Source organism: Melozone crissalis, unplaced genomic scaffold (assembly GCF_028551555.1).
Source record: "Melozone crissalis strain CALT ecotype California unplaced genomic scaffold, PUWL_Pcris_2 ptg000006l_1, whole genome shotgun sequence".
Lineage (NCBI taxonomy): Eukaryota > Metazoa > Chordata > Aves > Passeriformes > Passerellidae > Melozone > Melozone crissalis.
The window spans coordinates 5,686,277-5,698,508 of record NW_026535784.1 but is presented as its reverse complement, the minus strand read 5'-3'; the positions used below and the strand labels follow the sequence as shown (position 1 = coordinate 5,698,508).

The following is a 12,232-nucleotide window of genomic DNA, read 5'->3' as shown; positions in this document are numbered from 1 at the left end:
TCAGTTTTCACCTAAAGAATTCCTTTCAGAGATGAAAGTCAAAGATGAAGAAAACAAAAAATTGACTGAGATATGTGTCAAAGGTTGGCCCATACAGATTTGAAAAGACTGTGGGCATCCTTACAAAATGGCAAGACAGCAATATTATTACGCAATATGCACCAAAATAAACCAGTCATTTTTATTTTCCATTTTTGTCTCATTGTATAGAGTAAGTATTTCTTCTTTTCATTTTTAACATTGTTTTAAAAGCTAATGTGCAATTAAAAGGTTCTTTTTATTGTGGATATACCCAAAATTTTCTTTATAATGTTGTTTGTTTGGATCTGTCCAAGTTCATGTTCATAAAAAGACCCAATTTGTTTTGTTAAGGTATCCTCTAACCACACAGTAAATAAATTAAAAAATAAAGTATGCATTTAAAAAAAAAAACAATTCATAAATGACCCCTAATTAACTTTACTTCCAAAAAAAGCCACACATCTGTTTTCACAGTTGGACATGATTCAACCACTGGTAACCAGAAAAAAGCCTCAGCGTGTTAAAATATTCTAGCCAAAAACTGATACTCCAGCAAAGATGGCTACTCTGCCAGCACAATCGGAGCAGCTGTGAGGACAACCTTTATTTATTCTGAAAGGGCATCAGACTTCCTGATGCTATTACTATTAAACCAGCAAATCTTATTGGAAAGACACCACTGGTTGAAAATGGACAATGCAAAAGCACAACATGCATTTTACCAATCAAGCAGATTATAATTATGTGAGAACAGTGATGTATAATAATCCACTCTCTACCCACTTTTCTACAACAGATTCTGCAGGGCTCAGCTCCTAGAAAAAAATTTCTTTTAAATTATTTTTAATACAGCTGTTATTATGAGCGTCAGAAAAATCAATTAACAATGCTGCCCTAACTCTTTAGGAAAAAAAGGACTTAGATAAATAGAAAAAGATTATGCTATTTCTTTTACAGCATTATTCTTATTCTGTAAGTGACATCAAAGAGCCACAACCCCCTCCTTTTTTTTCCCCCCCTCTTTTGGCTTTGACATCACACAGAGAGAAAAGTATTCCTTTCACTGTCTCTTGTATAGCTGGAGCATCCAAGCTCTGCATATTGTTATCACTTTCTATCCTTGAATATGAATTATTTTAATCCTCCAGCAATTAACAGTCTTTTGGAAGAAAATAAAAAAAAAAGCTGGGAGTGCAACCTTACTTTTGTTTTGCTAATTTATTTGGTCAGTAGTTCATTTTGTCATTGTTTCAGTGTGTGCACGTCTTAATTTTTTTTTTTTTTACCATTACATGTTTACACCCATCTTTTTTCCCCTTTTCTTTAAACCTGGAGTTTCCCACTCTCAAATATATTTCATGGAAGGCTTTCTGTAGTAATTTTGCATTTTAGAGCACAACCTATGCATTTAATCACACAGCCTTTTGGTTTGGAGAAGAGTAATCATCTTTTATTTGTAAAACCATTTTAAAAAGAGAGAGAATGAACTGCTACAGGAGAATTGGCAGGTTTCCTTTACCATGACCAGGTCTCCTTGATCTCCTCACTGCTTTCTTGCTCCCCCCACCACAATTACCATCAATACTTGTAATGTGTTCAAAGCATGGCAAGTTCTTGACAAACAAGATGGAAGCAAAGTTCTCTGTCCTCAAGCTACAGCTGTTGAAGGCCCTAATCCAACACACACATCCATTTATAACCTGTAGGCATTCCCTTGACTTCCAAGGGTTTACTGTTGAGCAATTAAGTGATCTGCTGGATCAAGGCCTAAGCAAACTGAGACATGTAGGCAGATACAATAACAAGTATCATGAATGACAAGTCAAAGTTTAGCAGATATATCAATTCACAATGTGCTGTTTAACTCAGAAAATATAATTTAAAAAAGAGACAGAAGAAGACAGGAAATGGTTGAAGTAAATTATATCGTTGGAGCGAGTTTGTGAGTTTTACAGTCCAAATAAACCTCTGACATTGTGAGTTGCTCAGTCCAGGGAGCCTGTGACAACTGTGGATATGTTTCATGAAGCCATGCACACATTCCTAAAATGAAGTTCCATCAACTCTTCAGGAATCATTATATCAGACACACACTCCAAGCTTCAAAAAAGTTCACTGCAAACACAAACTATCACAACATTGACCTGCTCTAGCCCAAGTCAGCTTGCTCTGAAAGACAAAAAAAGGGACCAAACAAGTAAACAGACTTATAGTCAAAATAAGAAGGCAGTGAATTTTTACAATCAACAGCTGCCTCAAAAATAAAATTAGGAAAAATCTCCATCTTAAACAATCAGCTCTATGGATTCAAAAGAAGGCTAAATGGCTGACTACAGGACCCTGAATTGCAAGCTATACTGTTCCCATTCTGTCTTTTCTTCCCCTTAATTACTTCAATGTTTGGTAGAGTGAAGCCAATTAGAAAATACATCATTAGTCTTTTTTAATTATTAGAACAATAAAAAGCTATTGTTTATCTGATCTACAGACTGATAATGGCAGTCTGTAGATCAGATGTACAAATATGGCAGCAGACACCAACCTAAAGAAACAAGGAACAGATGAATAGAGTGAAATGCAGCAGAGTGAGGAATGGGGTTTTAGTCAGTTTGTTCCACAGTTTTCCAAGTGCAAAATGAGATTGTACATTTGTAATAATTAGACAACAATGGCTTTCAAGACAGCAGGTAGATGAAAGCCTACATGATCCTCCTCAATGGGCTCATGACTTCAATGAGAGAAAGGGGAAAGCATGAGATAGCAAAAAGTGCTTGTTCAGGGAATCAACCCAGCAAGCATCAAATCCAGCATCAGTAATAAACAAAAAGAGGTGGTATTAATGGTAAACAGGGAAAAACTAAATTATGTAAAGGCTTTAAAATGACAAGAGGTGTAAAGTCTAAAGTACTAAATGAAACAAAGTATGGACTTCAATATGTACTTTTACATAAGGGTAGGAGAGTAGGTAGGGGCAATCGAGACACTATGTACAACCAGGGCTTATACTGTATACAGAATGGATGGATACATTGGGGTTACTGTGAGAAAAAGGCTGATTAATTCACAGTGACAGAAAATCACGTAGGTGGTGACTTTAGGGTCAAAGCTTTAGGGGATCAGAAATAAACAAATATGCAAGCCAGTATGTAGAAAATCATCAGAATTTAGAAATAGCCTCTTTGAAAGGAAGGGGTTGAAAATGACGCTTGGATTACATCCTTTAGTGACATGAGGAAAGTCTCTGCAATGGGAAGAGACTGAGTGTGATTCTGGACTCTTTCTCACACTGATTTTGTCTGTGGATTGGTATTTTTCCAGGCATTAATAACTCTGTATAATACAGAAACAGCTCACAGCAACTGACAGTGGAAAACCTTCTTTGTGAAATTCACACTAGGAAACTCATTAAAGTTCAAGATATTTCCTCCCCCTACAGTAGAGACTGACAGCATTCACTCATTCTAGCAACTGCAATAATGTCTCTTCTCTTCTTTATCCTTCTAATAACCAGAACATAGATCATGAGGTCAAAAGTGGCAGAAAAATTTACATCACCTTCAGCAGGCTTTGCATACAGCCTACAACACTTACTCTTAATTCTTCCCTCCTCCACAATTTCAATCCTAATCTACTAATTCCAGAGTATTGTGAAACTCTCTCATCAGCAGCAGCAGCAGCATGATTTGTGGTTCAGTGCTACCCTTCTGGAACATTTGTACAGGTGAATATAACCATAAAAGTATGAGAAAAGCTTCATACAAGGACAACAGAGGAAATCTACAGTTTAAAAAATCCATATATTTTCTGGCATGTATTTTGTGAGGGGGATGATTAAATATTCTATAAGCAATTAGTAAATTGTCAATAGAATTCAATAAATGTTGTTTAAAAAAAAACTAATTATTTGTTACAATAACTACCAACTATTGCCATTTTGTTTGTGAAGGTTTGTAAACTACTTCCATTTGAGAAGTAATTGATTCCATTTTTATCATTTGCTCAAGTTTATGTGGTTGTTCACATCCAAAGAGATGATAACATTTATTTGCAGCAAATTATACATTAAATTCCTCATTCAAAAGCTGTAATGGAAAACAAAATGCTAATTTGTGCTGTAAACGGAAGTACAGAATCATAATCACTCATTGTTAACATTAGGAACTAAATTGTTCTTGCAAATAATAAAATGGGTTAAAAATGTGGAGAGCTTTAGCAAGCCAAAGTACCAGTGCCTCTTATTCACTCCTGTTATATTACAAGTGATGAAATGAACCTTTCCTCTTCATGCCAGCACAAGCTGCCCCTTTTTGAGGGGAGGAATAATGGCCTTATGATTGCAGCATAAGGGTGCATGCCAGGTGACCTGTTCTATCCACAAGCCTCCAACCAGCCTCCCAAATATGGGCTTGCATGCACTCTCTGCTAGACAAACTCAGCTGGATGCAAGGACTGTCTGCACGAGCAAGCCCTGTAGAACTGCAAAACTGGAAGAGTCAGAGAGCTGGTGGAGGACCCGATGTCCTCGCTCCATGCTCTGCACCACACACTTCAAGGTACGGTTTGATTATTTAACTCCGCCCTAGATCTGATCTCACCTCCTTAGCTGAATATAAATTTGTAGCTCAATTGTGCTTGGGGTACTCCTGGAACACACCTCTCAGTCCAGCTTTATCCAGAAGGGATTCTGATCAATAGCAACGAGACCAGCTTACAACACTAACCAGAGCACAGCAGCGTTGGGATGAGCACAGCACGCTCCTGCCCTCAGGAAAAGTGCTAGCGTACACACACCTCTCATCATTTTGGGTCACAGTGAGTTCACGTGGAACCGCAAATACCCAATTTCTCCTTCCAAAATTAGCGCCAGTGTCACAAGTGCTATACCCAGAGCAAGGGTCGCTCTCCTATTAATCTGTCTTCACCTTAATTTTACCTTTAGAGAGGAGACAGTAACACACAGTGATGTAGCAGAAGGAGAATCTTAACTGCCACTTGTAGAGAACACAGAGCCTAAGACAAAAAATACCGTGGAATTATTTGGCTTCTGTCCTTTTTAGCAGTTTTACAGCCCTATAAGTTTTAAATGTACAAGGAGTTTTGCTCACACAGCAGACAGACACATCATAGGAAATTAAAAAACCACCGACACATTAGGACTGTGCACCTGCTCTTCCACATTTCATTAAGTCTCCACACCTAAATGTACGTCAGGTTCTCTCCTCTGTGCATCCGTTGTGCTGGTATCCCTCAGTGATACCTTCTGGTCATGGCGAGACAAACTGGATCACAGGCATCCACACCGCCTCAGGAAAAAACATTCAAAAATCCATTAACTTTTGGTGAGTCAGATCCGATCATTAAAATCTAAATTATAAGTGCCAGATAATATGTTAAAAAACATGTAAATGTTTGTAAATAAGCTGCTATTTCTTATCAAGGCTTTCCTCGCTTATATTGTATAGCTCAAATCCATGTAAACTAGCTGATTTGCCAGCCTTTTCTGTTATTAGTATTAAAAAAATATAATTATGTTATCAAAAAATGAAAATTGCCTTTTAGGTGACCAAAAGAAAGTTCCACTTCTTCATGTAGTAAATCATTTTACTGCTGCCCTTTTATATTTAATACCCTTCTGCAGTACCCATTTATCTCTACACTAGCAAAGTGTACACATTGATTTCCTATGGTCTCTCTGGAAGAAGGTTCTGCTTCCCTGATGATGAGTACAAAGGGTGGATGACCCCATTCTCATTCCAATGCAAACCCTGCACTTTTACATTTCTGCTTAGACCACATGAACATTTGACCAGCTAAGAACTCCCTGCCCTCTTCCTTCAGAACACATTGCTAGAACTACTGACATTCTCTCCTGAACAAAACTGTATTTTTGAAAATCCTATCTCATGTATAAAGCACTGAACAGCATTAGTTCATCGCAGCCATAACTGTAACTCACAATCTGCACATGAATTTTTCCTCTAAAATTAGATACAACAATAATATCTTGCCCATTTTCTGCATGTGCTTTAAAGTTGTGCTATTGTGCTCTACTGTGTAACTATTCGGTTGCTGTTCTCTGGGGCATGAGGAAATGGTGCATTCTGAGTTTAAACTGTGCTTTTTTTGGGAGATGAACCTGCCATCAGAATACACTTTTCAAAGCTACCGTGTGGAAGGAGCAATTTAGGCATTAATCACTGCAAGAAAGGGAATCATGTTTAACAACATTTTTAATAAAGTCCTGTTTTACCTGTTACCTGTTTTTAATAAACTACATCTTTCTCATTATCCTATCATCGATCATTTGCTGGGATGTCAAGAAAATAGGTGTCTTCAGTTTCACTTTCATTTCTACTGCTACTTTTTCAGCTTTGTGCACGAACACCCCTTGGAGTCAGGAAAACTTCAAATCCAGGATTCAGTCTTTTTTAAAATTACATAGTATTTACTGCTAATATTTAACCAGGATTGCATTTTTTTCTTAACTAGTTTAGTTTTGACAGCCATCTTTTAATTTGCACAGATGTTACAGGCTCTGTTAAAATGTAACTTCAGTTGAACGATGGTATTATTCCATTGGTTTTCACCATCAAATAATGTACAACTATTGACTGAGTCTTTTTCCATTTAAGAAAAACATCTTCAAAAACCATGAAGTGCACTGTCCAATCTTGTACAGATTGGTATCTCTCATACACAGACATACCCAGTATATGCTCTACACGTGCAGGGCATTAACACAAATTAATCTAGCACGTTGCCAAACCTGCGAAGATTTTGTGTTCTACTACTCAAATAACATTAAAGGAAAAAAAAAAAAAAAAAAAAAAAAAAAACCAGAAGATATGGAAACAAAAATAAGTCAAAAGGTCTGTTTTGGTCAATTGCCCCTGAGAGGCGGCCACTGGTCATACTCTAAGTAAAAGAATTTTTCTTAGAGTAAAAATTCATAAAAGCAATATACTACACTCAGTTCAGCTCCCCAAAAATACTGGCACAAAGCTACACCAGGGCACTTCTGTCCCTGCTCATGTAAAGACAAAGAGGCAACCCACAAGGCTGGCTCTTACCCTCATCTTTCACTGACTTAGTAATTCCCACAGAATACATTTTGCCCAAGTATGTTGTACAGTGCAGTCCTATGTTTGAAAACACAGGACAAAGAAAATGGTGCCAGTTACTAAGTCCACGGCTGAGAGTTGCAGGGAAAAATCTCTGAAATAATGGCATCAATCCGGCAGCACACTCCTCCTTTCACTTCCATACTGCAAGGATTTTGACGTCAAATTAAAATAAGTATCCAGATTTATGTGTTAGTCATAGAATTTCATTCACAAAAACTACATTTCAAATTATTTTCAAGCACTTCCCAACCACATAGATTAGTAACACAACAACGTATCCAATCCTTAACTGGAGAATGAAAAATAATTAATACAAATAATGCTGCTAGTTCAGCGTAGACAGGTTATACTGAGAAATATTACTGCTCTTGCAAGGCTGAGTACCCCTTGCAGCACTTAGAAATAGCTGTTATTTACTCATGACTACTAATTAAGAAAAAGATGTAAAGAAAATTTCCAGAAGACACATTCAGGAAGGTTCTGGCAAAAATAAAGAACCAGAAGTGACCGTCTAAAAATGAAGAATACAGAATAAATCAACAGGAAATCTGATGGATATTCCTTCATCTCAGTTTTATACACACTGGCAAGACAATATAGGTAAGTTTATGCAACCACAGTTCAAAGTTCTCAGGATTTAAGTCTGCAAGTTTGACTGCTCTGGAATTTAGCATAATGGTTAAGTCCCTGTACCACAATAACTATAAAAAAAGACAGCAAGCTTCAGGAGAACACTCAATCTTTTTGAAGTTATCCTCAATAATGTGAAGTCTTATTTGTAACTAATATGGAGCCCTATATTCTGGAAGACTATCTAAGAAATTGATTCAAAACAGACTTCATAAAGTTTCTAGACATGATTTCTCCATTACAAGCATTTTTGCGATGCACTTTGAAATTTAATATGCAATGGAAAAGCTCCTTCCAAGAATATTACCAACAAATCACGCATATAAGCTTGTGCTTAAAAACGAACTGCAATAATGCACCAAAATATAAAGGTTGAAACACATCTCTCAAACTCCCTGAATTATAAAGCAAACATCATAGCTCCCTTCTCACAGCTGCCAGACAGTATATTAAGCTTCTAGAAGTCACTGTTCTGTTTAACCTGACTGGTTCCATTGTTGAGTTGTATTTTGATTACTTGTACTCTCATTACAGCCTTGAGATGCCAGGAAAAGATGCTCTGAGAAAGCTATGGCTGAGCCGCTATTGATATTATACAAGGGATCCTTTTACCTCGTATAAGATGTTGGAGTGCATCATATTGATTTGGAATAAAAAGCTATTTTTCCAGTAGTCAACCCATCCTCTCATATCAGCACTTTTTTTAAAAGTTTTTCTGTTTGCTGTTTTGTTTAAAACAAAACAAATTCTATTTCGGCTATGTTGCTAAATTTAGCAAGAAGGTTTGAAAGCTTTTTTTTTTTTTAACTCAATTCAGGTAAAAACAAACAAACACGAATATGGCTGACAGTCAAGTCTGAGCCAAGTCTGCCTTTTTAAGTGCTAAAACTTGTAAGGAAAATGTATTTGCAGCAAAATCCCATATTCATTTTGATTTCATATTCAGACTAACATCTACCGCTAATCCTCAGCTGATGAATTTGACTGATATAAATGGTAACGTAATACGCAAAAGATGAAAATAGAAAGGAGCCTTGAGCACCAGAAAGAATACGTGTCTTAAAAATTCCTCTCATCTTCACCCTGGAAGCTCTTGCAAGCTCCTCTGTTCGTCCGTTGTAATGCTATGTAATGATTACACCTTCTCCTTCGAAACACCTTTCCTAATCATGCATATTTAATTCAACTTTGTGTATATATCCTACAGTTTATATAGTCCTGCTATAAATAGACCTTCTGCATTCTGAATTATCTCCCGCGTTTTCCCTGAGATACAGTTCAACACTGGTATTTAGAACAGATCAACTCTGGATTTGCCAGCAATTCTTCCTGCTTCCATTGTGATACGGCTTGCTCTCCTGAAAGGGGATGTAAGGGAACCTATCATTTCACAATGACATTCTTTCACCGAACTGTTTCGCTACAGAATGAAACTAACTTTAGATAAAGGAGCTGGTTTAAACCTGATTTTATTGTCAGCGTTCCTAAGCATTTTCCCCCTCTGATGGTTTCAAAGGAGTCTTCCCTGTAACTGCCTGCCTTTTATACCAGGCATGAGCCCTTCTTAAATCCCAGCGACTTGCATGGGCTCGCATTTAGCAGGGCAGTAACGCGCGTTCTGTGCTCACACCGGCGCACGGGCACCGGTTGTGCCCTCGGTACGTTCAGAGGAGCCCACGCCCGAGCGGGCTCGGGAGCCGCGGCCACCCCGAGCCCTGCGAGCGCCGAGCCCGGCGCCAACTCCCGCCGAGGCGGCCCCGGCCGAGTCCGGGCAGCCCCGCCGCGCTCCCCAGCGCCGGCTGCGGCCGCGCCCTCCGGGCCCCGCACGGACCGGCCAAGCGCCGCCGCTGTCCCCGCCGGCCGCGGGGCTGCCCGGGGGCTCCGGGGGGCTCCGCCGAGCCAGAGCGGCTCCGGCGCGCCCGGAGACGGCGCTTCAGCGCCGGCACTACGCCTGATGCGTGCCTGGTCCCCACAGGAGCCCCCTCTCCCCGGCGCACGCCAGCCTGACTTGTTCCCCGCCGGGAAGGCTCTCCCGGCCGGGGCGGCACACCCGGCGGGCGGCTGCCCAGGCACGGAGCGGGCGCTGCCGCGATGGGCCCGGCGGGGTCCGCTCGCACCGGACACAGCGACACGTCTGTATTGATTCGGCTGCCTCGGACGAGCAGGCTGCCAGGGCTCCGAGCCCCACCGCGCCCGGGCTCCCCGGCCGGCCGCTGCCCAAGGGCGGCCCCGCTCCTCGCCGCTTGCAACTCCTGGAGCAGGGAAGTGCGCGCGGCGTCTCCCTGCCTCGCCGTGAGGTGTAACCTCAGACTGTTCATTGACAGTTTGGGGGTCTCAGTCGCCTGGAAATTGGGGTCATAGGGCTGCACGTTTTCCCCTGAGCTCGCCGGCTCTGTCCCCCGCAGGGGAAGCGGGGAGGTGACCCACTGGTCCCCCCGTGGGCACCACCGCCCGCACAGCCCGGGGCGCCTCTCGCCCGCTCTGCGCCCGCTTCCATCCGCTGCCCAACTTTTCCTGTCACGCCAGCGCCAGAAAACCCCTTCCCCACGCACGCACGCACACACACCGGTGTAGTTTATAAATGACAGTTGCCTGTAGAGTTTCACCAGACAAGCAGCGGGGGCAGCAGACTACAACAGTTATTTAATTAAAGGCGCTTCGGAGGCTCCCAGAATAGCTCTCTACCTCTGAGGCGCGATTTCTGGTTTCCCCCCGCTCTCCCCCACCGCCTCGCCAGCCGCCCCCCGCTGCCCGAGCCCCGGCGCGGGCGGGAGGGACGGAGCCGGCCGGCGCTACCCGGCTGCGCGCTCCGCATTGCACAGTCATCAAAGTTAAGTGCGTGAAGGGGGGATCGGGGGTGAATCACAGAGAGAGATGGGTGAGCCGAACTATTTCCACCTAGGCAGGATCCGAAATTACGGATCTGGATGCGTCTGCAGCCATTTCTGCGGGAGGAGGAAGCGGGTGCGGGGGGTCCCTCTCGCACGCAGCCTGTCACTCGCACCCTGCTCCCCCCGCCCGGCAAACTCGCCCGGCTGCCTCGGCGCGGCCCCTCCGTGCAGCCGAGGGCAGGCTCGGGGCACTCCGATCGAGTTGCCCGGCTGAGCCCCGAGTTGCTCGCGGGCAACACACAGCCCTCCCGCCGCTCTCGCTCCTTAGAGCTCCTCACGCTCCTCTTCCTCACGGGAGGGAGGGGGCAGAGGCAAGGGGGCTGAAAGGCACACGGGAAGAGCATCTTTTCTCTCATTTCTTTCTTCGGCTGATTTAACCCTCCCACCTGCAACACACATGCTGAACAGAAACACTTCCAGACCCTTCCTGCACACACTGGCACCACCTTCGTTTTCCCCCGAGGAGCCGGGCGGGCGCAGCGGCGGCGAGCGCGCAGCACCGGCCACCTCTTACCTGGTTGTAGGAGGTCTCCCAGGAGGAGGTGTAGTTGTAAAAGAAGGAGGAGAAGCAAGCGTCTTCCGACAGCCCGCAGCCAGCCATCCTCCGGGCGCAAAACCTCTTCGGGAAGGCACGAGCAGCCCTCGCAAACTCTTGCCTCTCGCTGCCGCCGCCGGCGCTGCCCCCGCGGAGTGGTGCCGACAGCTTCGCGCAGGCGGCGGCCGGCGCGGTGCGTGCGGGGGAGCGGGGCTGGCCGGCCGGCCGGCTGGATAGATGGCTGGCTGGCTGGGCGGAGGGATGGAGGCGCGGGTACCGCGTGTGTCGGAGCGTGTGAGCGCGGCCGTTCGCGGCGGCACCGAGGGGCCGGGGCCGGTCACGTGCGCGCGCTCACTCCGCCGCCGCCGCCGCCGCCGGGGACGGGCCGCGCTACAGAGCCCGGCACCGGATCACCAGCGCCGGGCGCCCTCGCCATCCCCGCCCGGCCCCGCTCGCCAGCGCGGCCCCTGCGCACGGCAACGAGGGGGCGCCTGCGGAACCTGCGGCCGCACCGCGGCGGGGAAGGAGCGGGCAAGTGGCGACGCGCGTCCTCCCCCGCCGCGCCGGGGCAGCGCCGCCGCGGGCGGGCCCGCCCTCCGGGCCGCGGCCCGGCCTCCCCGCCCCGCCCCGCGCCCGGCCCCGCCGTGCCGAGCCGCGCCAAGCCAAGCTGAGCCGTGCCGAGCAGTGCTGAGCCGTGCCGAGCCGAGCTGAGCTGTGTCGTGCGCGCAGCCCCGCGCCGCCAAAGTTGTGGCTCCGTCCGCAGCCGTGAGGGCACGGGCTCGACACCGGCGCCGCGGCCCGGCCGCTGGCGGCCGAGAAGGAGGGGGCGGGAAAACCGACGGGAAACTTCTCCAGAGCCATCCTGGCAGGTGGGATTTCGGCCGATTGCTGTTTTCGGGGGTGTTTGCCTCAGCCCCGGCCAGCCCCGGGGCACGGGGGACCCTCCCGCCCTGAGGAAGGGCAGCACTGACGGCCCGTAAGCCGTCGCTAAATTGCTGGTCGGGCACGGCGAGGTCACGCAAGATATCATG

At 45.2% G+C, this 12,232-nt stretch overlaps 1 protein-coding gene across 1 annotated transcript in view; it reads right to left on the bottom strand.

The window, feature by feature from the left end:
- Positions 1-11,312, bottom strand: part of PPARGC1A (PPARG coactivator 1 alpha) — a 363,473-nt gene extending 352,161 nt beyond the window's left edge. Inside the window, exon 1 of the mRNA XM_054294682.1 lies at positions 11,181-11,312. Coding sequence (XP_054150657.1) covers positions 11,181-11,267 — 87 coding nt within the window. The 5' untranslated portion in view covers positions 11,268-11,312. The remainder of the gene's footprint in view (positions 1-11,180) is intronic.
- Between the last annotated feature and the right edge of the window lie 920 nt (positions 11,313-12,232).